Source organism: Microplitis mediator, chromosome 1 (assembly GCF_029852145.1).
Source record: "Microplitis mediator isolate UGA2020A chromosome 1, iyMicMedi2.1, whole genome shotgun sequence".
NCBI lineage: Eukaryota > Metazoa > Arthropoda > Insecta > Hymenoptera > Braconidae > Microplitis > Microplitis mediator.
The window spans coordinates 17087872-17114970 of NC_079969.1; the positions used below are offsets into that span (position 1 = coordinate 17087872).

Below are 27099 nucleotides of genomic sequence, written 5' to 3' on the forward strand. Positions count from 1 at the left end.
TCTAGTAAATCGGTACCAATTATAAAATTAATTTATTACGTTTTTGAATTGGACTTGGGATGACTTCGATAGAAACTTGACTGATTTTATACTTGATTAAACCTTTTTGTCAAATTTATCGATTCAGAAATGACCAATAAACTTGTTCTATCAAGTACTTGATTTACGTAAATCAGTTTCGATTGTAAAATTAATTTAGTGAATGAATTTCGGATCACTTGGATTTAAATTATACTGTCATAATTTTGACGTGATTAAAGTTCTTTATACAAATTCATGATGAAAGTCATATTTGTGTCACGATCTGAGTTTCGAGATGAAATTTATATTTAAATTCATTCTGATCAATAATTTTTTTACACGGGTATATGTAAAACTATGGCTTCACGAGCAAATATACAAAAAATACAATTATTCATTAACGCTGTAAAAAGATTTTCTAAACTCACATACTTCAAAAATTTTAGTTTCAATCGTATAGTTATATTTTCATAAATTTAGTAAATAAACAATGTGTTTATAAATTATATTATGAAATTATAATATATATTAGAAGGTAATAATTATGAGGTAATAAAACGAATTCTAGGGATGTGCGAATCGCGTTCGAATCGAATCGAATATAACTATTCAATTCGAAATTCGAATTTCCGAATTATTTGAATATTTAAGAATTATCCGAAAATTTTATTACGAGTTGTAACTTTTTAAATTACTCGATTGACAACGAGACAATTTTGATCAACTTTCAAAATTTTTTTAAAATTTTTTTCAAAAAAATACACGCTTCTTGACTTAAATTTTCATCATTAATATCATCGATTTCATAAATTTAAGCCTCAATAAAAAAAAAAGTATTCCACTATTTATTATTTTTTTAAACTAAGATCTATGTGTTAAAGTTATTTTACTATGGAGAAATGTAATTAGACATTTATTTGTCTAGCATAGAAATCTGCCACATAGAAATGTCCTGCATAGAGATATCCTACATAGAGATATCCTGCATAGAAATATCCTACATAGAGATATCCTGCATAGAAATATCCTGCATAGAGATATCTTACATAGAGATGTCCTGCAATAGAAATATTCTGCATAGAAAAGTTTTAACATGGATTTATCTCATAACATAAATGTCCTTCACATAACTATGCTAGCAAGAAATCTACTGCAGGGAGTTATCGCATCATAGATTTATCAGTTGGTACGCTTGTAACCATGGACGGTATGAATAACTTGTTCTGACTGTACGTGCGTATGTAAATAACTGTATCTTTTGAACGCATGAACCGATTTTGATCGTCTAGGTGTCATTCGACGCGGCTTGTCAATATCTTGAAGCTGTGGAAAATTGAGCTTGATCGGTAGGGCTCGTTCAGAGATATTCCAAAAATAAAATTTTTTCAAAAATGTTTTCTTTGGATAACTTTTAATGTGCTCGATGAATTGATTCCAAAATCGACTGGGCTCTAAAGCTTTATAAGCCGCGTCGAATGCCACCTCAACCATCAAAATCGGTTCATTCGTTCGAGAGAAACCGTTGTCGAAAGAATTTAAAAAAAAATTTTTTAATTTTTTTTTTAAATATCTCGAAAACGACTTGATAAATCAAACTCAAAATTTGATCAGCTTTAGAACTTGATGAATTAGTAACGCATATGGGGTACTCAGGGTAATTAATTAAGCGCGATAAATCAGGTTGATTTAAATTTGAAAATTTCAATTTTTACCACGTTACATACAATTTGTTATTGATGAAAATGTCTTTTAAATTAATTGTTGATTATTAACTTCCCGCTGAGAAAATTTAAAATTTTCAAAAACTCGGGAATTTATTGGTTCCACCGCGATTTTCGAAAATCAAGTTTTCATCACTCTTTAAACATGAATAAGTGAAATAAGTGAATATTCACTAATTCTGAGTGCCAACCGAACCACTTTTTGAAATTAGTGGTTCGGTTTGCACTTGGAATTAGTGAATATTCACTTATTTTCACTTATTCATGTTTAGAGAGCAGATGTTTAGAGATTATAATATTTCTGGCTGTGAAAAAAAACCCTTTCAAAGGGTGTTCTTGATGCTATAACAGCTAAAAATCCTCCCGCCAATTAAGCCAGTAGAGAAAACTTAGGGCGTTTCGAATGCCACCAATGAAGAAGATTATGTCTATGAGGAATAGTTGGCTCCATCTTGAAGCTATTGATTTCTTTTTATCGTTCTATCGTTCTAACAGTTTTTTGAGCTCGAAGAGGACTAGGGGAGCAACGGCCCCCTAGGGCACGATGGCCCCCCTCAAAAATTTTGTAAAATATTTTTTTTCCATTTTCGGTCAAATCATGATACCTCCGATGTTTTAAAGATATTTTGAGATGATCTGCGATATCTGGGTCGAATTGGACCACAAAAAAAAAATTTGCTACAGAAAAAAATTCTTTTTTTCTAAACTAAAATGAATTTAAAAAAATGTTGGAAAATCCAAAATTGCACACCTCAATCGCTCATTTCATTTTTGATCATTACTGTTATTTTTTTTTTTTTTTTATGGATTTTTTTATTCAACTTTTAAATTATTAATTAGATTTTTTTATTTCTTGATTCCAGTTTAATTTTTTTTTTTATTTAAATTTTTTCTAAATATCTCGCATTTTTACTGTAGATGTCGCTCTTTTTTTTCAATCCTACTGTTTTACGCTAGTGCTGCTGCCAGTAGTTAATAGGGAGAACAAAAGAAAAAATCGGTCTGTCAGTTGACCCTGCGGCCAGCCCCAAAACTTCCCGCTGTTTTCGAGCTCAACGAGCTCGAAAACATTATTGTGAATACATTTTCGAGCTCTTCGAGCTCGCAAATACTTTTGTATGCCATTGTTTTGTAAAAAACCATTTTTTAGTATTTCCTTCTCCCACGATATCTCGCGAACGAATTAACCAATTTTGATGGTTGAGGTGGCAATCGACGCATTTTATCAAGTTCTGAAGCTGATCAAATTTTGAAATTGATTTATTTAGCCGTTTTTGAGAAATTTCAAAAAAACCAAGGAAAAAATTTTTTTTGAATTCTTTCGTCAACGGTTTCTCTTGAACGAATGAACCGATTTTGATGGTTGAGGTGGCATTCGACGTGGCTTATAGAGTTTTAGAGCTGATTAGATTTTGGAATCAATCCATCGAGCAAATTAAAAGTTATCCAAATAAAACATTTTCGAAAAAATTTTATTTTTGAAATATCTCTGAACGCACCCTACCGATTAAGTTCAAATTTTTACGGCTTCAAGAAATTAACAAGCCGCGTCGAATGACACCTCAACGATCAAAATCGGTTCATCCGTTCAAGAGTTATGAATATTTACATACATACATACGTACGTACGTACGTACGTACGTACACACATACATACACTCGGACATCATCGTGAAATTAGTCAGGATAGCTTCCTAGGACCTCGAAACGTCGACATCTGATGGAAATTCGATTTTCGTAAATCGGACCGAAACCAATAACTTCCCGAATTTTTGAAAATTTACAGTTTTCTTAGCGGGAAGTTAGAAAAAATTTACTATTGTAATAATAACAATAGTAAAAATAAAAATGGCCGCTAAACTTTTCGTGAATAATCAGTCTTAGTATTTCATTTAATTACAATTAAACTAAAAGGATTTAGACAGTAATTTTCAATAGGGTTCTTGTGCTCAAAAATACAAATATAATAAAAAAAAAGTTATGCCGATTAATTGTGTCTATCGAGAGTTATTTGGTTTACTAAGTTTCATAGAGGACAATTGACAACTCGTGTCATTGGGATTAAACTAATTTATATTTAATTAATGAAATAATTAATCGACTTAATATTGGGTCGAAGTTATTCTTTAATAAATTGTCTTTGTGTTGATATAAAATTTGACTCATTTTAGTGTAATCGAAAAAGTCTAGAGATAATTTAATGTGAGTGAATGAGTCAAAAAATTTAGAGAGATCATAAAGCACACCAGCGCTTTCGCGCTTGAAGTGTGCAATTAATTGATCAAAGCTCTTTTAGGTCAACAGATAATATTGTGGTTAAAATCAAATCGAAAATTTCAATAAAACTGGTTATATCAGCTAAATAAATTTTTTCTCTAATAAATTTGAAGTCCATGGGATTATAAAGGTGCGGACCCGAGTAGAATTAAAACTCATAGGTGACCAGCCCGTAGCTAACAGATTTTAGTTATACCTCATCACTGCCTAATAGAATTGGCCAGCCATAACCTCACTATGTAACGCCATCTTAGCCGATGGCTGACTGATCAAAACAAGCCAGTGGATAGATTCAAACATATATCCAATAGCTAGGTTAAAACAATGAGGTAGTAAGTGTGCAATTATAAATAGCTAATCGCTGGCTAAAAAAAATGAGCTTATGACAAGATATGAAAAGTAGCCAGTGGCTAGCTAAAAAATATGAGTTCACGATGACTCGAAAATTGAAAAAAAAAAAAAAATTTTTTTTTTTTTTTTTTTTACACTGGCTTTACAATTTGTATTTAGATTAATTTTTTTATGAGTTTATCATCGAATTAATCGTGATGTCCAGTTGGTCGGTGACAGGAGTTGAACCCGGATCCTTGGGATGATGAGTCTCGCGTGTTATCCACTGGGTTGCTACTGCTCGTTGGAATCGACTACAATTTGATGATCCATATATGTTTTATACAGTGCTATCTGTAACTAATAGTGACTAGACAACTATAAGATACTAGTGAGGTGAAATTTATTTTTGAAGCAGCTCCTATCTGTAAATCATAGATAATGGCCAGCTATCGGCTTGTGGTGAGTCGTCTTTTGACTTGAAAACGACGCCATCTATAAAGAATTATTTTGAGCTAGCTGTGAGGCACTAGTGAGTCAAGATTTCATTCTTGTACAGCGCCATCTGTAAATAATAAATATTGTTCACTCACGAGATATCGGTGAGCTAAAAATATTCTTGAAACAAAAATTAGCCAACGGTGAGCTCGTTATTAGCTAAATCTGCTAGCTAGTAATGCTGAGCTAGTGACTGGCTCTAAACTCATCTTCATTAGCCAGAATTCTACTCGGGGAGATAGTAAATTTGTGCTTAAAATCTTTTTTTCCAATAAAAAAAAAAAAACAACAATTTTTTTTAAGCTTTTTGGATAGGGACCGTTGTGCCCAAGAAAAAATTTTTTGTTTTTTAGTTTTGGTAAAACCTGAATGGATTTGCTTAAGAAAGGACCAAATTAAGTTGACCTATAGATTAAAAGCCATAAAAAATAATTACCGGCTTAAGGGGGCCGTCGTGCCCCGGTCTCCCCTATGTAAGTATTACAATGGTAAAAAAAATGAAACATTCAGCAACAGTAAAAAATCAGCACATGAATAATTAATTACTACGTTAAAAACTCTAAATTATCGGGAATCACGTTATTAAATTGAAAGTAGGCCGATGTATCAGTATTACAATTTAATGATACCTCACCTCATATATACGTAAGTATACTTTTAATATTAGTAACAATTATTCTTGGAATAGCAACAGAAACTACTGAGTATAACAAACACGTAATAAAAATGTTTAATCACCTGATAATTAAATATTATACATGATTGCGTTCCCCTCATTACATTATGATAATTTTAAAATTATTGATAATGAGAAAGAATAACAATTTACATAAATAAATAGATATAGATAAATAATTATTAATTAGATAAAACAAAATCATTTATTAAAATGAATAATGAATTATTATAACTTTTTATGCTACACAAATATATAAAAAATATTTATATTTTATTTCATAGTGTATCCTGTTGGCAGTTCGTACAATTCACGTGATGTTGAGGTACGCGATTCATCTGTACGACACTCGATCATCGCCCCGATCATCATCATCAGACAAACGTGGCCCATTGGCGTATTATACTGAATTAATATGTGAATTAACTGTTCTTGCTGTTGATTTTCTTCATCACGTTCACATGTTACTGTGGAGTAATATTCTATTAAGCATGGCGTCACTTGTAATATGTATGCAATTACGCTACTTATTCCATGAGATTCAACGTAGAATTACTAAACACAGAAATTATCTCGCTGTATTGAATCATATGGAGCAAAAGTAAGTATTTTGAATTGTTTTGTTAACAACAGTAAAGTTATAAAGAGCTAGTGGACTACTGAGTAGTGGTAAGAACTCGCATGCGAAACTCGGCTAAGGCAGAAAAAAATTGATAATTTTAAAAATTAAATGCTACAGATAATGCACTACCCAGAAAGAGATATTACATAGGAATGACACAAAATTAAATACAGGCATGCAAAAAAAAAAAATTGCAGTTCATTTGGTAAAAAAAAAAAAATTCTTTTTTATATTAATTTTAGTAAATAAATATGTAAATTATTTATTACCCTATGTTTATATACTATACTGCATTTCATGGAATGAAAAATTTGCTTATGCATTATAGTTATTAAAGATTCTTAGTTGATAGTTATTTAAATTTTTTTTTTAATGTGAGAAATGTAAAATTACGAAACACTGTTCGTCAAATAATAAAATATACACAGAAAAAAAAGATTTTTTAGCGCAAAAAATTTTTATTTGCCCCGAGAAATTTTTTGCGTTTGGAATTGAAAACAAAAACTTTCTTAGGACGAGAAAAAATTTTTCTAGTCCTACCCTAGTGGATCCGAATTACGGTAAAATACCGTAATTTACTGCAAATTTGCCGCAATTTACGGTAGTTTACCGTAATTTACGGTAGATTACCGTAATTTACGATAAAATGGTGAATATTACGGTAATTCTTCTGAATACTGTAAATTAAGATATTTTACCGCAATTAGAATACCGCACTTTTGCCGTAGAAATACCGCAGTATTGCCGTAAATTTTATGATGAGTTGCCGTAACTTTACTGTAAATAAGTATTTTGCCGTAAATTACGGTAAGTTCTGGTAGATTGCGGTAAGTTAGGTAAACTACGGTAATTTACCGTAATTCGGATCTACTAGGGTAAGAATATTTTTAATTTCAATTCATAATGTAAAATATTTCTTGCGCCAAGAAACTGAGTACCGCTTGAAAAATGAAAATTTTTTTTTTAATATTATCTGTCAAAAAAAATTGATAAAATTTTAGTATTTTAACATTGATTTATTACGATACCAAAAAATATTCCTACTACAGAAATAATAACAAGATCTAAAATAAGGTACTGGCGAGTAATAAGGCCTAGCTAAGAAAGATTTTGAATAGAATCGAAAATATTGCATTTAATTATCGAAATGTATCATTAATCTTTATTTCAATAAATTAGCCATAAAATATAATGAAGTAATGGTAATTTATACCACAAACAAACAAAAAATTAAACTTTTACAAAAACCATACGAATAGGCCTCATTTTACTACGGTAGGGTAATAAGGCCTACGGATTAAACAAACTGTAATAGTTCAATTATACTTAATAAAATTGGTATTAGAGATTAATCATCACTTAAATTTAGCAACAATACTTTTTTAAAGACAGAAGACTAGATTGCTTTGCTCAACAGCACTTAAAACTATCAGTATCCTTTTTAAGAGTCAGAAGACTAGATTGTTTTTTATAATTTCTTCTGCGCTACGACATCATATGACGGATAATGAAATATAGAAGACAAGGAACTTGGTATCGGGACTCTATAAACTTTTCGTAACATCTCTATGCAAGACGCTTCTACTAGAGTATCCTTTAGCGGAGGCGGTTATTTTAAATATCATTTCTGTCGCTTAGGCCTTATTACCCGCGGGTACCTTATTTATAGGGTAAAAACGATGTCCCTGATTCCCCTTCAAAACTCGTATTCTAAATAATTTTTTTCAAAAATAATGAATTATAAAGAATAATTGAACAAATTATTTAGTTACCCAATGGCTGTACCAGAAGAACTTGCCGAAAATTCGGACAACTGTGCAATATGCTGGGAAAAAATGGACTCGGCGCGAAAATTGCCCTGTAGTCACCTCTTCCACAACTCATGCTTGCAATCTTGGTTAGAACAAGACACCTCGTGTCCAACATGCAGGCTCGTATTAAGTATGCAAGCTAATCGGCGTGACAATACAGCTGAATTAAGAACAGAGTCACCCGAATCACAAACATCCGTTGGCAGAAATGATAATCATTTCTTCCACTTTGATGGTTCAAGATACGTGTCTTGGTTGCCAAGTTTCTCCGTTGAAGTTACGCATAATCGCTTACGAGGTGACATTCTTACCTTGGCGCACAGTAATTCTCAGTTGGATGCTATGGCAAGACAAGTAAGTTCCGAGTTTATAATTATTGAGCTTTCAATCTAATCATGTTTTATTACATATGAGTAGTTTTTTTTTTTTTTTGATTATACTTCTTTTGGCGCGATGATGGGTTAAATTTATTTTTTTTTCTTTATAAAGTTAATTCAAAACAAGCCCAGAATCTGAATATAGTAGTCTATTGTGGATATTGGACTGGGCCAAAAAAATCGACAATTTTTTTTTTTTTAACCATACTGTGAAAATATTATTTGAGATGACAAAAAAAAATTATTAAGAAAATTTGAGCCCTTAATATCAATATTAAGAGGTGTATTATCGCAATTTTTTATTTTTTTTTTAATAAGCGGGTTTTTGTCTCATAACTCTCCAACAATCAAGATAAACAAAACAGCCTTAAATACATTTCATGTAGGAAATTGAATGCTCTACAAAAATTGTCTCTTAACAATGTTTGCTAAATTCACTCCTTTAAAAGTTATTCAAAGTTATTGAAATCGTTTTGACTCAACTTCTCAACTTTTAAAGAAGTGAATTTAGTAAAAATTGTTAAGAGACTTTTTTTGTAGAGCATTCAATTTCCTTTGAGAATATTCATCGGCTTTATTTCGGAAACTGATTTTTACATTAATTACAAAATTTCAAAGTTGAAATATCGAATTGTAAAATCATACCAATGTTCAAGGTATGATTATAAGGAAACCGTTCATCTGACATAAAATTTCAATTAGACCTTTTTTGTAGGGCATTTAATTTCCTACAAGAAATGTATTTGAGTCTATTTCGTTTATCTCAATTGTTTGAGAGTTATGAGACAAAAGCCCGCTCATTCAAAAAAAAAAATCGAAAATTCCGATGAAAAACCTCTTAATATCAATATTAAGAGCTCCAATTTTCACAATAATTTTTTTTTTTGTCATCCCAAATGATATTTTCACAGTATCGTTAAAAAAAAATAGTCGATTTTTTTAGCCCAGTCTAGTGGATATCTATAATTAATCAATGTAACGGGATCTAAGTCCACCTCCTCCACGGAAGCCGTTTCTTCGCCCTTTTGGGCATACACGCGCTGCGAAGTCCCATCTCTTCTACCCAGACGACACTCTCAGTCGAAACCGAAAGTGGACATTTACCAAGGGTATAATCAAAAATCCCCATTGCGTGTGGTATCTAACCACAGCCACCACGAGTCCTACCTCACTCGTGCCCCCCATTCCTTCCATCCCAGGAAATGAAGAGACTCTAGCCGAAATGGGGTTTGGAATGGGGCCCCCATGGTGACGATTCCCTGTATTGGTCTACAGGCTGCAGATAAGTGGTGAGTTGCAGCATAACTCATTACCTTAAAAAGGGTTTCTTCCACATTATCCCACTTGGATCTAGGATGGCAACTATTAAAAGATTGCCCTCTACCGTCATCATCAAGTGAGTATCATTTGCTAACTATAGCTTGTGATAGTATTGTGTACGGGCTATTACCCTTAGAAATTATTTTTCAAAAAAATTTTTTTTTGGAATAACTTTAGGAAATTTACAAAACCAACACCCAATCATTTTTAACACGTTTACGTCGCTGCATTCCGTGATTTTACTGATCTCTCAATCATTGAATTCAAAAAAATTTTTTTTTTTCGAAATTTTTGTTTCGAAAAAAAACTTTTTTCTTTTTTGGAAATTTAAGCACTGTCTGCAATAAAATTGTGGACAAAGCTCCGAAAAATTCGTTTTTTTCATCTTGTTAAAGATTATGAGCTTTTCAGAGCAAAAAACGTGATCCTTTAATTTTTTCAAAAATTTGATCGAGTGAAACAAATAAACGGCTGGTTTAGAGCATTCATATATGGCCATTGATGCTTCATTTTTCACGGGTTGTTTCTGAAAATAATTTTTTTAAACAATCATTTGAGTTTTTAGTTTATATTGACTAAATAACGAAATTTACAGTAAAAATGCAGATAACTTTTTTATAGAAAATTTGATTTTCTACAAAAAAGGTTGTCGTAATTAAGTGACTCAAGTTCTTCGTTTACGTGATATAAAGATTTTATTAGTCAACTTAAACTACAAAATTCTTAAACTTTTTTAAAATTTGCATTTTTTTCTAATTTTATTTGCATGGGTAAAATTTCTTTTAGTCCCGCAAAAGAAGTATAACTTTTCTAACGCGCGTACATAAGTACACAGACCTACTTTTTTATTCTTTTTTTCAGGTGATGCACTTATTTCCTCATTACCCGAGGAATGTTGTACTGGAAGATCTCAGAATTACTAGATCTGTTGAGTTAACTGTAGAGAATATCTTAGATGGTAGATTAACGCTACCGCACCATGTTATTGGGGAAATTGAAGCTGAAACTTCAACTCAAACTCAATCTAGTAATAATCACACTTTACCTAGTCCAGTTACTTCGATAACGTGGGATCCTAAGTTTGATATACCTGTTGTCGATAGGTAAGCTCATTAGTTTATCTCATTATTTATTATTATTATTATTATTATTATTATTATTATTATTATTATTATTATTATTATTATTATTATTATTTCAATTCAGCAAATTAATCGTTTGTTTCCGTGTAAAACATGGTGGCCACATTTCTGGAAAACCTGGAAATGTTTGGAAATTATAAATATAGTGGAAAAATCGAAGAAAAGTCAGCAAATTTTGTCATGAAGCTGGAAAAATTTTTACTTTCCATTTTTTTCAACTTTCAATTTTCTTAGCGGGAAGTTAAAAGTGTAGAAGACTGTTTTTTAACTTTCCACTCAGAAAATCGATGATTTTCGAAAAATTCGGCAAGTAATTGTTTTCACCCCGATTTTCGAAAATCGAGTTTTCATCAGATGTCGACGTTTTGAGGTCCTAGGAAGCTATTCTGACTATTTTCAGTAGGATGTCCAAGTGTCTGTATGTGTGTGTGTGTGTGTGTGTGTGTGTGTGTGTGTGTGTGTGTGTGTGTGTAAACTCTTTGTAACTTTGTAACTAATGAACCGATTTAGATGGTTAAGGTGGCAATCGAAAGAGCTTGTTGGCCGTCAACTTTCCTGAATATTTCAGAACATTTGATTAAGTAGACTCGAAAATATTGGCGTATTACGAAAAAAAAAATTTTTTTTTTTAATTTGTTATTGATTTTTCAGAAACGAGTTGAACGATCAACTTTAAAATCTAATCATCTTTAGAACTTGATAAAACGCGCCGATCGCCGCTTTAACCATCTCAATCGGTTAATTTGTTCGAGAGATATCGTTGGACAAAGAAATGGTGAAAAACGGGTTTTTCCAAATATCTTCAAAACGGCAGAACGGGTCGATTCCAAAATTATATCAGCTCTAGAATTCGAGAAAACGCGCCGATTGCCACCTCATACGTCAAAATCGGTTCATTAGTTCAAAAGATATCAGCGCTGAAAAGTTAAAAAATAACATAAAACGTTATTTTTTCCGGATAACTCAAAATATAATGTACTAAATGTGTGAAATCATACCAACTATTCCTCTTTATAGTCTCTTTCGATCATCATATATAATTATATATAATGTCATCTAACTTTTTCTTTAGTTTAAATCATATTATCAGCAAAAAATTGAGATAACCCAGTTTTTAATATGTTTCTCGGATATTTCATATATTATTGCTCTGAGCTAAGTCAAAACTCACTCAAATCTTGATTTTGATCACTGACATTGATTTCTGCCCCAATACATTAATTTCATTGAACATAATCGGGAATATAAATTTAAAATCCGCTTCTTCATTAATGATTTTCGATTATTAAATTTTCAAATTTTAGCATAAAAAGTAACTTGGTAGAGCTTGAAAAGCTCATAAAAAATAATCCCAGGTAATAGCATTTTCGAAAATATATTCACAGTAATATTTTCAAGCCTCTTGAGCTCAAAAACAGCGGGAAGTTTTGGGTCTGGCCTGCAGGGCCAACCGACGCGCAGTTTTTTTTTTCATTTAACCTGTCTTTTGAAACTATTTCTTCAGTATTTCGTATTTAAACTTGTGGGGATAGAGTATTAAAACTCATGTGGGGATAGAGCCAATTAAAGTCCGTTGTAAGGCTGTATGAGTGAAAGTTTAGTTGTGGTAGTGTAGACAAGTGCCCCCTTCTACCATTTTTCCGGCCCCCTCTCTAGAAAACAGACTATAGCTATCTCATTTTAAGAATAAGACCTACGATTCAAATTAAGAGTAGGGATTCAAGGTCGACTGGGAAAGGGTTAAACGCCAGTTTCCTAAAAAAAAGGGCACATCTCTTGAGATACGTCCTATTAGCTTAAGGATGCCCAGTTTTTTTTTTTTACAGATCTTTGCGTTTCGAAATATTTTAAAACAAGTGGCCAAAAACAATATTTTGTGTGCCTTTTTGCATGGATCCCTACTTATCTGTAGCAATGCATTCTTTTACCTTTTCGCACGCGATATAATTTAAATTACGACTCGATTACCCACGATATACAATAGAGTACATCCATTTATTTTGTTTTATTATATTTTTTTAGAATTTCATCAAATAAAAATGATATAGTTGAAATAGTGGAAAAGTAAATATTTATTTATTATTTTTATTATTTAGAGAAAATAAATATTATAATAAAAAAATTTAATTTATAGCCAAACCGAAGAACCATCAACTGTCGGTGGAAGATTTTCAAAGTGTTCAAATGAACGAGAAAGAATATTACAACGTCGTAAAGAGCACATGTTGCTAACAGCAAGACGAAAGTATCTCGAGAAACATCGAAAGTCGGAAATTGAGTCAACGTCATCTGGAAGTAGTACTGAAAATATAATTGAATGTGCATCTTAAAATAACTCGCACATCATTGTCATTATTATAAACTGAATTGTTTTTTAAATTGATGTTTCTTTTATTTATTTATTTTTTTTAAATATTAAATGATAAAATTATAATAACACTGGCGGATCCAAATTACGGTAATTTACCGCATTTCGCCGTAATTTGCCATAAAAAACAGCATTCTTATGGCAAATTTGCCGCAATTTACGGTATTTCACTGTGAATTACGGTAAAATACGGCCATGTGCGACATTTTTACCTTAAGCACCGTATATTTTTTTAGTTCTACAGTGCAATACTTCACTTTACGGTCAAATATCGCAGGTTTGCCGCAATTTTACGGTAAATTACCAATCTGTACTGCAATTTTACGGTAAAAATACCACCATCTTGCCGTGAAATACTTTCGTTCGCCATAAAATACCGTAGGTTTACCGTAAAATACCGCACTTTACCGCCAAACACCTTCTCTCACCGAAAATTACGATATTCTACGTCGAAAGTACTGTATTTTTACCGTAAATTTGCAGTAAAAGAGTGGTAATTTACCGTGAAATAGCGGCAAGCCTGCGGTATTTGACCTTGAAGTGAAGTAGTGCACTGTAGAGCTAAATAAATATACGGTGCTTAAGGTAAAAATATCGCAAATGATCGTCAATTGCCGTAATTTACTGTAAAATGCCGCATACTACTGTAAATTGCCGCAAAATGCCGTAAATTACTGCAAGCTGTTGCAAATGTCCTGTAGAAATACCGTACTGTACACTAAATTACGTCAAAATGCGGTAAATTACCGTAATTTGGATCCGTCCATAGCAGATCCGAATTAGGTAAATTACGGTATTTGGCGCAATTTACGGTACCTAGCAGATCACCGTAATTTACGGTACCCAGCAGAATTACCGTACTTCGCGGTAAAAATACGGTACTTTCCCGTAACTTATGGCATTCTACTGTAAATTAGGCGTGCGGAAAAATATCGTAAATTACCGTAGTTTTACCGTAAACTGCGGTAATTCTGCTGTATACCGTAAATTACGGTAATTTACCATAATTCGGATCCGCTAGGGGGTCAGAGAAAAAAATGAAGTTCGTAAAGTTGTAAAGTGTATTGTACACTGAAAAATTCATAAAATGATATTTATGACGATATATATTCATATGATGGTGATGATATATATATTTTTGTCAATAAAGTGAGGACGAATGAAAACATAAATAAAAAACTGAAAATTCTTATAGAAATATTGAGCGTATCGAGATTTGAATAAAAATAAAATTGTAAGTAATGATGATGAAACGATCTAGTTACTTGGTGACGTAAATTAAATAGAAATTAACGTCTAATTATATGCGGCATCAACTTAAATGTCGAGTTAACTGGTGAAAATAATAAACAAAACCATGCATATATAAATTTAAATAATAAATAAAGAACGGCTGTGTCTTATGGAAGATTAAACTTAAAAAAATAATCCGTACGTAAAAATAACAAATTAACAACATGATATTTAAAAAGTAATTAATTTAATAAATTAGATTTTTAAATAAGAAAAGATTCTTAAATTTAGCCTTGCATTGAATCTGCACTGATAATTATCACGTAATATTTTTTTTTATAGTAACAAAACAATTAAAAGTTAAATTATAATGTCGAGCTTGTGTTTATTGAGTGAAAAAACAAAAATGAATTAATTGTTTAATAATTTATAAAAGGAAGTAAATGTTAAATTTATCAGCAGCTCAAATAAATCCGACCACTAGAGCAGATTATAGACTAGTTTTTAAATTCAATAATATTAATTATTTATTTAAATGTTTATGATACTTAATTACTGATTATTCATTTCATAGATTATTTTTTTTAATAAATATAACAAATTGAAAGCCCACTATACTCAATTTATTTTAATGTTTAAACTTTTAAATTATTAAAAGCCTTTATAATTATAATCGAATTTTGTTCTAACGCCCGAATAATTATTTACACAAGTCTGCTCTGAAATGTTGCTTACGTTCCTTTTTCTACGTATGTGTCTTGCTGAAGATACTTGTGACCAGATTCAAATTACAAGCCTTACACAAGAAATTCATGCCAGATTATAACTCAATTCTGGAGGAAGACTCTAGTTGAAAATAGTTGCGCATGGCTTGTTCAAGATCCGCTCAAGGCTCTAAATTGACTTTTGGCCTTGAGCAGATCTTGAGCAAGCCATGCGTAAGTACCTACTGTAAGTTACTGCTGCAAGATATGCGTCAGACACTAATTCATTGCACCACGTTCAAGATATCTTTGATATTCTTGCGTACGATACCATAAGCAAAATATTTACAAACCGTGACATAGGTTTCTGGATACACGATCTTGAGAAAGACACATACGTAGAAAAAGACATTAGCAGCTAAGGGTCTTGCTCAAGACACTTACTCCGGAATTTTGCTCAGACACGTGTTACTAGGGTAATAAAATGGATTGAATGCCTCCCTAATGAACCCAAATTATGATAAATTACCGTAAATCACGGTAATCCACCGTAAAATACCAATTTACCGTAAATTACGGTGGATTTACCACAATTTGCGGCATCTTTGCCGTAATTTACCGCAACGCGTGGCAGATTTACGGTTATCCATCATAAATTACGGTAAATTCACCGTAAAATACGGTATTTAGGCGGCAAATTTGCCGCAAGTTATGGTAATTTACAATAATGTGCGGTAATTTACGGCATTTTAGAGCGAGGGTCGGTAAAAAATGTGGTGATTTACCGTGACTTGTGGCATTGATACCGTAAGCATCGTATTTTATTTTTTTTTTACAGTTTTTACAGTGCAATACTTCACTTTTGGTAAAATCCCGCAAACTTGCCGCAAATTTCCGGTAAATTCCCGTTCTTTCACTGCGAGTTTACGGTAAAAATACCGTAGTACTGTAAAATACCGTACGTTTACTGCAGAATACCGTACTTTACCGCAAATACGTAGTTAACGGTAAATTACGGTGTTTTGTCCTAAGATACAGCATTTTACTGCAAAAGTGCGGCATTTTCATCGTGACTTGCGGTATTTTACTGTACATTACGATATTTCTCTAGCAGATCCGAACTATGGTAAATTACGGTAATTATCGCAATTTGCGGCAAAAATACGGTAATTTACCTTGATATGGTAGAATGCGGTAATTTACGGCGAGTTACAGTGTTTTACCTAATTTTCCGTAAAATACGCTGATGTGCCATAATTTACCGCAAATTACGTTCGAATGTCGTTTTTTTACCGTAAAATGCGGCAATTCTTCTGAATACCGTAAATTACGGTAATTAACATAATTTACCATAGTTCGGATCTGCTAGGGTTCCAGCAAAAATTCGTTATTGTTACTGTAAATTTCGGTCAGGTACCGTAAAATACCATAATTCGGATCCGCTTGGGTAATTATTGTTTTTAAAAATTATCCAGGCAGCTTGCAATCGCTAGAATTCATTACTCGACAATAAATCTGTCAAATCGACTGTCATAATTACCCATAAACTAATATTATTATTATTTATTTAAATCATTCATATAAAATTATCGTTTTTTTATCATCCATGTGCCAATTTAATACAAAAGGCCTCAGTTGTATCTCTCTAATTTATTATATAAATATATTGTGATTATGATATTAATTATATAGCAACCAACAATCACAATTGTCATTACCCTTATTATCTTTCATTAACTTTAATTAATTGAAATACATCGTCTTATTTTTAGTAGAAATTAATTGTATAAGTTTACGGGACGATATATATTTATTTCAGATGTACGATTATGAAAAACGATAAAATAAATAATTTATTATTATTATTATTATTATTATTAACTATTTTAATATCGTAATTTTAGTCAGGGTTGATTAATATGTTGACTCAGGCAAACTAGACTTTTACTTATATTTCTTAAGCATAATTATAAATAGTAAATTAGTTTCGTTATTGAATTAATTGTTAAAAAATATAATTTTGTAACCATAAAAGTTTGTATAATTAATAAATTATCATTTTTATTTTTATTTGATTATTTAAAGTAATAAATACGTTAAGCTTTGTAACAGGCAGTGTACTTTTAATCTTATTGATATGTAAATTATCAAATACTTAGCCATTGGTATAATTAATTATAAATTATTAATTGCAATGTATAAAAAAATAATAAGTTTGTAAAAGAGCTGATTTTAAGTCTGAAAGATTTGTAAGAGTTTTATGTTTTAAATATTTTAAGTGAAAAAATAAAAAAAATATTGTGGAAGCAAGACAGGTAATGAGTGAACAATAAATAAAACATAATGTATCTTATAAGTATTAAATACGTTTAAAAATTATTCATTTAAAAATTATTTCATAAAATTTATTGAGATGCTTATGCGACTCCCTACCGGATCCGAATCACGGTAAATTACGGCGATTACAGTAATTTACCGCAATTTACGGTATCCATCAGAATTGCCGTAATTTACGGTAAAATACGATAATTTAACGTAGTTTGCAGTATTTAACCGTAAATTGTGGCAAATTACAGTAAGATGCGGTAAATACCGCAATTTACCTATATTACGGTAATTTACCGTAGATGATGGTAAATTACCGTAATTTACCTAGATTGCGATAAAATACCGCAATTTGCCGTAGATTGTGGTAAATTGCCGTATTTTACCGTAAATTACGGTAATTATGCTGGATACCATAAATTGTAGTAAATGGCGGTAAATTACGGTAATTACCGTAATTCGGATCAGCTAGCGTTTAATGCTGCTTTCTGATCAATGATAAATTATAAAAACCCTAGCGGATCCAAATTACGGTAAATTATCGTAATATACTGCAAATTTGTGGCACTCTACGGCGATTCTCAGTGAAAATGCTGTAATTTACCCCGGCCCCCGAGTGTTGGCGATACTCTGTCGAGCTTGCCTGAGCATGATCTTTCAGTTGTTCGAAAAAAAAAAAAAAAAAAAAAAAACTGAATAAAACGTAAAAAAAAAAGTAAAAAAATTCTTGTTTTATCTCGTTTTCCGGAAATTTTTTTTTTTTTCTCTCTACATTTACTGAAGAATGAACGCAAAAATGAAAGAAAATCCGAAAAAAATTGATTTTTTCATTTTGGTAATGATTACACAAATTAAGGAACAAAACTTGTTCCTTTAATTGTTTTGTAAAACTGTGAGCAATCGGCCTGGACAAACGGTTCAATGGATCAATCTGAAAATTTCCAGGGTTTTTGAGGGTTCATTAAGCTGTAAAATTACCTGGCAACATTATTTTTTTTATCAATATTTGCATAGTAGCGATGAGTTGACTAAAAAACCAGAAAATGGCCATTTTTTAAGGGTTTTTCAAATGGATATCAAGGATGAAAAAAAATTTTTTTTTGAAAAAATCGAAAATGAAGCTTGTAGGGAATTTATTCAAGTTTCTTAAACTGCCCTTTAAATTACTGTGCGGCCATTATTTGCTGAGATATCAATAATCAAAGACAAAAGAATCCTTTTTCATTTGAAGGCTGATATCTCAGCAGCAAATTGTTGTACAGAGAAACAAAAAAAATCAGATTGTAGCTGAATAAATTTCCTAAGAAAGCCATGAATTCATTTTTTTGAAAAAGTTTTTCCCGGCCCCCGATATCATATATACGTCAAATGAACTTCATTTTTTGTTGACATTTAAAGACCTGTAACTTTTTTCTTATCCATTCGACGTATATATGATATCAGATACTTTTTGTAGGAAATTAAATTTTCTACAAGAAAGTGCTCGTCTAAATTTGAAAAAAAAAATTTTTTGACGGAATAAAAATGAAAAATAATTTAAAAAAAATTAACAAATTTTTATTGATCTTTGAAACCCCGTAACTTTTTTCTAGTTCGTTTGACGTACATGATGTAAAAGCACTTTTTTGTAGAGAATTTAATTCCCTATGAAATTATACTAAGCGGAATTGGAAAAAAAAATTTTTTTCATAGTCTCAATAACAAAAAACTAAAATGAAAAATTTTCGCGTGTATTTTAAATGGGAAAGGGGACCCCCCTTTGTGATAGCTCAATTTTAAAGATATCTGGCTGAAATTCGGTAAGGATTTTTCTTATAATATAAAGTAACTTTTGAGCCCATAAGACGTTGAAAAAAAATATGTTTGTTTTTTTTGCGACACCCTAATACTTGTATATTTTTTTATACTATTGGGAAATTTTTTAAACTTTGATACAGAAAAAAATAAATTATTATAAAAAAAAATTTCTACGTACTTATTTGAACTAAAAAAAAAAATTTAAGCTTGATAAAACGCAAGATTTTAAAAAACAAATGAGTTTTTATTTTTTTTTTAATTGATCCACCACTTCAAAAAATTCAAAAAAAATTCCTGTGTATAGAGGAGTACGAAAGACATTTTCTGACAAATTTTGGTGAGTGACATATTTCAAAAAGGCTAAAAAAAAAAGATTATAATTTTCTTTTCTCCGTTAAAAATTAGCTTTCCGTTCGAGAATCACGATCATATGATTTTTTTATGTTTTGGACTCGTAAGAATTAGGAAAAAAACATCATTGATTAATTCCGAATTTTACTATAAAAATAAAAATAATTTCGAAAAAACAGGTTTTTTTGAAATTCTCGAATACCGTTTGAGTTAAGGGGTTAGGGGTACTCAGAGGCCTGAAAAAATGATGATTTTCAATAATTTTTTTTTTGTAGTTAATTACTTTATTTGACAAAAATAAAAACATAGCTTTATTAGAACACGTTTCGATTTGACTTCACGAAAATTTCAAAAAAAAAAATTAATAATTCAAAAAGTTATCGCTGTTTTTGTAGAGCCCGTTCCTCCCGAAGTCCTTTGCGGTGATCATCATAAGTCCTTGGAGATTCATCTAAAATCAATCGGACAAGAAAAATTAGTTTTATTAATAGATAATCTTGTGCCTGATCGAAGCTTTTTTTTTTTTTTTCGAAATTAACAAAATGGCGGCCTCAGGAAATTTTTTTCAAATTTTCGAGAAAAAAACCGACAGTTTATTGTTAAAAAAAATCGAAATTTTTGAAAAAAAAAAAAATCCTTCGATCAGGCACGAGTTTTTAATGTATTTCAAAAGTACAATAAATTTTATTGAAATCTACCGAGCAGTTTTTAAGTTACAGTGATCACCAGTTCAGAAAACATAGTTTTGAGAAAAACGCATTTAAAGTTTTGCTATGGATTTATGTCGAATTATAAGAATTATTTAATAACTTACACTGAGTCATCTATTCCTGGACCATATAATAGCTCTTCAGCCGTCATAGCAGCTTCCAAAATATCGATTTGCTGGTGCCTACGTTGCAATCGACCTTCTCGGGCGTTATCATTAGCGCGCTTATCTGCTACTTTGATACGTGCAGCATCCATTCTTTCTGCATACCGATGAGAATTAGGCCCACAATTAAGTCCTAGTGTATTCATCAAGACTAATAATGAATTTATACCCTCATTAAATATACACATAGCAACGTATACAGCTATTTGTACGATAGTAAAACTAGTATTTACCGTTTTTGGGCATATTTTCCATACTAGTTGGTTAAAGCTTTCATTATTATTCTGATTGAATCCACCTACACATCTTGAAAGTAAATTTTCATTACTAAGATCTTCGTATATAGGCTTGATAGCTTTTAAAACATCAGAAGGTAAGGGAGAATAATCGTGAGAATAGGTATCAAGCTCTCCTCTTGCTTCAGCGCGCTGGTAAGAGCACCAAGATTCTTCGCCTTTTGGACACATATCATGATTCGGTTTTTCATCACTCGAGCCGTAGTGATAAAAGGTTGCCATTATAGCAGATTTCATATTTTCAACAGGAAGGAATATATTCATTTCCACAGTTATTACATGCAACTACAATTTTGAATCCCAGCCCACGTGTACTTGCTGTTTGAAACACTACATTTCCATCACATTTTTTACATTTTATAAGAGCAGAAATTGCAGTGAATACCTGAATAAAATTTATTATTCGAAATTCAGTACTGCTGTCTTCAGGTACATCATCTTCAGTGTTTTGTTTTAATTTTTTAGAAGATGTACTCTGAATACTTTCATCACGTTCGGCTGTTTTCGGATTAAAAACATTCTTTCTTTTGACTGAACGCGACTTATTAATTTTTTCAGAACTCCGAAGTTCTCTTGAAACCTTTCTAGAATCACGTCCCATGGTTAATAATTTAATTCACTTGAGAAATAATTTATCACAAAACTATCGACTGATCAGTGCAACGACTACAGGTATACTGGCAACCAAAAATTATTTTTCAGTTCTTGTACTACCTACAAATTGTGAATATATATATATATATATATATATATATATATATATATATATATATATATATATATATATAATTATACATACATTAAAATGGGGAGATATTCATGACAATGAAACCCGAAAGGTCGGTTGCTTGCAGCTGTTTCTAGCTACCTGCTCTCGAATGCCACGTAGCACCCGAGCGTCCTTTGGTCATTGTTAAATAACTCGAAAAGAATTTGTCGGATTCACTTCAAATTTTCACACAATATTTTTAAAATATTATACTTTAAGAAAATGCAAAAAAAAAAAAATCGATTTTTTGAAAATTCTGACTACCCCTAACCCCTTAAAGAGCTAAAAATTGAGGTGAATTATTTTCATTCGACACCAAATCGACCCCCTAAGTTTGAGTCAGAAAAGCTATGGGGGCAGAATTCCCATATTAATCCGGCTATACCCTTTAATAAAACAATTTAAATAATCGAGGCAGAAAAAAAAGTAAAACCCATTGAAAGTAAATAATTAATCATTTATTACCACATACATGTTTTACGATTAATAATCTCGTTGGAACATGCGCAAAACATGACTTAAATCATAATTATCTAAACGTTCAAATACATCATCGACACCATCAGACAACAATTTAGAGGCAACGGGAAAAAGATTATGAAAAACTTTAGTACTTTTTTCCAATAAATATTTCCTTTTTAATCCTTTCGTAAAGCGAAGTTTTATCGCCGATCCATAAACCGGAAATCTACGTAAAACTTCACCCGAAAATGTGAACGTCTGATAATTGAAGGATCTCACGAGCCCGCCGAAGGCGGGCGAAGTTTGATCTCAATTATTCGAGTGTCTCGCACGAGAGATTACGAAGGTAGTATCACTACTTCTATGTCATGGACCACAAGTTCAGAGCTAAAAAATATAACACTAGCGCCTTCCGGTAACCGTGGCGCTCCCTTACAACTGCTTACTCATTCGTATAAAGCTATTCCATTTTTCGTTTTACTTGAAAAGGGGTTGGGTAATATTTATTAGTATATATGGGTGGGAATCTCTCGTGCGAGACACTCGAATAATTGAGATCAAACTTCGCCCGCCTTCGGCGGGCTCGTGAGATCCTTCAATTATCCTTCGTGTCTCGCACTTCGAGATTACGAAGGTAGCTGTTCAGAGCAAGCATTCTCTTTATTTAAGTGTTATTTATTTGAAATAATACAAAGTAAAATGGAAAAATGGAACATTTAAAGTTCCGAGTGTTTTGATTAAAACAATAACAATGTAACTCATGAAATTATAATGAAATAGAAATGTTATCATCCAGTTGTGCTGGGTGATAGTACTGACGTTGCAAATTTATTGCTGTTAATAATTATTGGCTGTTGATAAGAATCAGCGAATACCTTTGAGCTCGGGGACCAACCAGCCACTTTCTTAATTTCTTCGATGCTAACACCTCTTTCGAACGCTTTGGATGTCGAGGCATGCCGCGTAGAATGCGCGGTGAACTTCTGATCTACTCCTAACGACACCAAGGTTGATCTTATCCACCGGCTAATTGTCTCACTTTTGACTGCTTTATGCGGCTTGTTAAATGAGACAAATAGTGAATCAATACTTCCTCGAAGATTTTTTGTCACTGCCATGTAGTGGTTCAAAGTTTGTGCAATACACAATTCAGGTTTATCCCGGAAGAAAGGAATTTCAAAAACTGGTTGCGGAGCTCCTGGTCGAGAAGTCTTGATCCTATCTGAGATACGTATTTCAATTCCGTTTTCCGAAACGGAGATATTGGAAATCTTAATCAACGCCAACGTTTGGGAACGATGAGCGGTACCCAGGGCTAACAACAACACTAACTTCATGGACAACTCCTTCAATGCCAACTCTTTTAACGGAAACCACGTTGCCAACTTACTCAAAACTGGATCCACATCCCACGTAGATTCATATTTGGGTAAGCTGGGCCTTATCTTTGAGGATCCTTTGAGAAAACGACTTATCAGCTGATTATTTGTAACATCCTCACTTGATATTAATGACAGAGCCGCTCTTGCGGAGTTCAGCGTGCTATACCCAACACCACCACTGAATCTCTCGGACAAGAACTTCAAAATCTTCCCCACTGATACAACGTATGGATCCTCATTGTTTTGCCCATTCCAACACCACCAGAGTTTCAGAGTCCCATTATAGTTTTTTTATGTCGACTCTGTTAAGGAAGCGATTGAAATATCAATCGCCTCTTGAGGTGTACCTTTCATTGATAACGCCTGGCTGACAACTTGGCGACAACCTGGATAAGTTTCGATGCCAAAGGATGTTGACGTAACCTACAAGGAGACACCAATATATTAGGATCTGCTTTAAACCATAACCAATCCCCTACTGATAATTTTTTAAAAATTGGGAACCAGACCTGAGTGGGCCAGTGAGGTACGACTAAGACACCTTCTGCCTTGTCATCTTTTATTTTTTTAATCACTTTAGTTATCATTGAGAAGGGGGGAAAAGCATAGAACATCCAATCAGACCAACTGATCGTAAAGGCATCAAAGGCGATAGCCCCTGGATCTCTTTTCCAGGAGCAATAGACTGCGCACTTGGTGTTGATTCGCGAAGCAAATAAATCGATCTCGAATTTCCCGAATTTGTTCATAATATTTTCAAATGCATAATCTGCCAGCTCCCACTCAGCATCCGAATTATCTATCCGAGATGAGCGATCGGCTTCAACATTTTCCTTTGAGGGAATGTACGTGGCGTAAACCCATAACTGGCGGGCCTCACACCAATTCCACAGCTCACATGCTAATCCATGAAGGCCAGAATAACGAACACCTCCCATCCTATTGATGTAGGCTAACGTCGTAGTGTTGTCCACCATGAGTAAGATATCTGTATCTTTCAGATCAACCGCAAAACATTTCAAGGCCAGTAGAGCCGCTTTGAGCTCCAAATGATTTATATGGAGACCCCTCTCCTCTTGGTTCCAGAGTCCATTGGCGCTCTCGTCATTACAAAAAGCACCCCAACCAGACAAGGACGCATCCGAATAAATCGTCCTCTCATACCGATTGTTCCTCACCTTCCTACTAGCATTTGGCAAGGCTTTTAGCCACCAATCCCAGTCTATTAGGGTAAACTTTGGCACTAACATGATCGCATCAAAACAACCCTCACTTTTGTCTAAGGCCTGGATCTTTGCTCTTTCAAATGATCTGCAATGCAACAAACTGTACTCCACAGCTGGACAACAAGCTACCACTGACCCAACAACCTTGGCAAAATCGCGAATCTTCATCATCCTTTTTCTTTTAAGGATTTCAATCTGTTTTCGTACCATGATCTCTTTCTCCAGTGGAAGCTCAACTCTCATCGATACTGAATTTAAAATAAACCCTAAGTATTTACATCTTCTTTCTGGCACCAGCTTTGACTTGTCATAATTGACAATAAATCCTAATCTTTCGAGTAACTCGATGGTTTGAGTTAGATTCTCGCTGCAATCATTGACCGAGTGACCCAGGCACAAGAAATCATCCAGGTACACAACCGAGAGCCAACCTTTTGAGCGAAGGTAATTTATCACTGGTTTTAACAGTTTTGTAAATGTCAATGGACACGTACATAGGCCGAAAGGCAAACAAACAAACTCAAAGATTTTACCATTAAAAATAAACCTTAGAAACTTGCGATGTGGCTTCCACACTGAAATCAGGAAATAGGCATCTTTCAAATCAATTGTGCCCATAAAAATACCCTGTTCCAAAAGACTACACGCAGACCTAAGGTCCTCGAGTTTAAAATGTTCTGCATCAATAAAATTATTCAATTCCTTCAGATTCAGAATGAATCTCTGTTGACCATCAGACTTAGGCACCAGAAAGAACGGCGAAAGAAACTGACCTAGAACTTCTTCAGCTTCGATTATCGCGCCTATCGAAAGCAATCTATCATTTCTGATTGGATGTATGCCGACTCTTGCTCCGACCATCCTCTGGATGGTGGAGAGTAAGTCTGTACAGGAGTTGACTCGAATGGTATTTTATACCCTTTCACAGTCTGAATGACAAACCTGTCCTCAGTGATTGATTCCCAATTTTTCACAAAATGTTTCAGGCGACCCGCAAATATACTTACATTACCCTGCGGGGCTAATGGTTCTGAGTTCGCTGGTTTTGTTTTCGATATTGGCTCGACTTCGGGTAATTCGATTGTTTCGATAGGAATCTGGAAGTCAGTGGTTTTTTCGCTGTTGATGATCTCCCGCTCGCCTGAGTCACTGACTTCTTCTGACTCGACGAGCCCTTCACATTTAAAGGACTGGGGGATACAAATGTCTTCTTAATTGGGACTGACTTCATCTCCTCGCCTACCTTACCAATCGCCTTGATCTCTTTCACTTTATCCACTAACTTCTCACCGAATAAGTAACTATCCGTTACTCTCTTTTCCAGCGCCGTAGCCCATTGTTTGGATAAAGTAGGCAGGATACAGGCCTTGCGCGCAACTGTTTGAGATCTATGGATCTCGATTAACAGCTTTGAAGCATCCCAGACCTGCTCCAACCTTTTGACATTTTCTGGATCTCTCAGAGGTGCCAACGACTCAATAACAGAAGCCAACGCCGCCAAAGCAGACCCTGCCAATTTCTGAGTCGCACCAAAGTATTTATCTCGTTTAAGAGCCGAATCTTTTAAATTTACAGTCACCTCCTCGTTTAGAATCGGCGGCTCGAATGAAAGCTTACCCTTTCTAGGGTATTTTTCCATAAGGGAATCCTTAACCTCTTTCTTTAACCCCTCTGACAGGTATTTTTTCCAGCGCGTGGCGACACTGGAGTGTAGGACCAACTCAGGCTCCTCTCGTACGTGTTCTTCCCCGAAAATACGAAGACCATCCTCGTCTAGCTCCCATGGAGTCTCGACTACATCCGGCTTAGTAAGTTCTTCCACAATTTTCGCAGGAGCCTCCCCTCCATCTGTGGTATTGTTAATTTGAACTTCAGTGTCATCGATTCGAGGATCCTGATCAGTAGTCCAAGTTTCCTCCAAGTCATCACCCTGATTTGATACGGAATCCTTTACCTGCGCAACATTATCTGCAGATAGATTAGACAAATTAGATTTGTTGCCAATCACAGCTCAATTATCTGTTTATTTAATTAATTAATGTCAAAAAAACAAGGTTAGTTTGTTTACATTACTACTATCTTATCTCTCGGGTAAGACAGAGTAGTTTAATCTCTACTTTACCTTCCAGGCAAAGTCTGATTATCATATGAGACCTATTTTACCTCTCGGGTAAAACAGGGTACTCATACAAACAGATATAATTGTTATGATTAATCAAATCTGAACATCATAACTAGCCTCACGGGCATGAAGGTTTATTGTATAACGGAAAAACGATTGCATCTCGTACTAACGTTTAACCGTAAACATTATTCATTAAGAATTACCTCCACTATTTGACGCTGTTGTTTCAGGCGTCACCAACACAGGGGCATCTCGAGCCAAGATGGCTTCTTTTATCACGGCAAATCCCGTCACAATTTCCTCCATCCTATCCTCAAGTTTCCGAAGTCTTTTAGACGTTCGTTCACTAGACCGATCCCGGCTTCTGGACCTCTTCTTATGACTACCCATTA

At 33.2% G+C, this 27099-nt stretch overlaps 3 protein-coding genes across 9 annotated transcripts in view; 1 reads left to right on the top strand and 2 right to left on the bottom strand.

The window, feature by feature from the left end:
- The window catches only part of LOC130663154 (E3 ubiquitin-protein ligase AMFR-like), a 101625-nt gene extending 84146 nt beyond the window's left edge, over window positions 1-17479 (top strand). For 4 of the 5 annotated variants that reach the window (XM_057462261.1, XM_057462277.1, XM_057462270.1 and 1 more), the window contains exons 6-10: window positions 5808-6124; window positions 7914-8310; window positions 10515-10756; window positions 12818-12859; window positions 12930-17479. In XM_057462261.1, the coding sequence (XP_057318244.1) occupies window positions 5808-6124; window positions 7914-8310; window positions 10515-10756; window positions 12818-12859; window positions 12930-13125 (1194 nt within the window). In that variant the 3' untranslated portion in view covers window positions 13126-17479. The remainder of the gene's footprint in view (window positions 1-5807; window positions 6125-7913; window positions 8311-10514; window positions 10757-12817; window positions 12860-12929) is intronic. The other variant, XM_057462294.1, reaches the window with a different exon arrangement.
- A 2314-nt stretch (window positions 17480-19793) lies between these two features.
- On the bottom strand, window positions 19794-21476 carry LOC130666981 (uncharacterized). Of its 3 annotated transcripts, none has more exons than XR_008989779.1 (3): window positions 20681-21476; window positions 20388-20580; window positions 19794-20024 (listed from the first exon to the last, which is right to left on the bottom strand). XR_008989779.1 is itself a non-coding variant. In XM_057468341.1 (3 exons), the coding sequence occupies exons 1-3, from the start codon at window positions 20700-20702 to the stop codon at window positions 20021-20023; spliced, it is 237 nt and encodes a 78-aa protein (XP_057324324.1). In that variant the 5' UTR covers window positions 20703-21476; the 3' UTR covers window positions 19794-20020. The 3 variants fall into 3 exon arrangements, 2 of the variants coding, with proteins under 2 accessions (XP_057324324.1, XP_057324316.1); XM_057468341.1 differs by having other exon boundaries at window positions 20388-20598; XM_057468333.1 differs by having other exon boundaries at window positions 20388-21476.
- A 1286-nt stretch (window positions 21477-22762) lies between these two features.
- Window positions 22763-27097, bottom strand: LOC130672847 (uncharacterized). Its single transcript, XM_057477613.1, has 6 exons — window positions 26911-27097; window positions 25831-26550; window positions 25595-25756; window positions 23866-25466; window positions 23704-23779; window positions 22763-23571 (listed from the first exon to the last, which is right to left on the bottom strand). Exons 1-6 carry the CDS (start codon window positions 27095-27097, stop codon window positions 22763-22765), a joined length of 3555 nt encoding a protein of 1184 aa, XP_057333596.1.
- Between the last annotated feature and the right edge of the window lie 2 nt (window positions 27098-27099).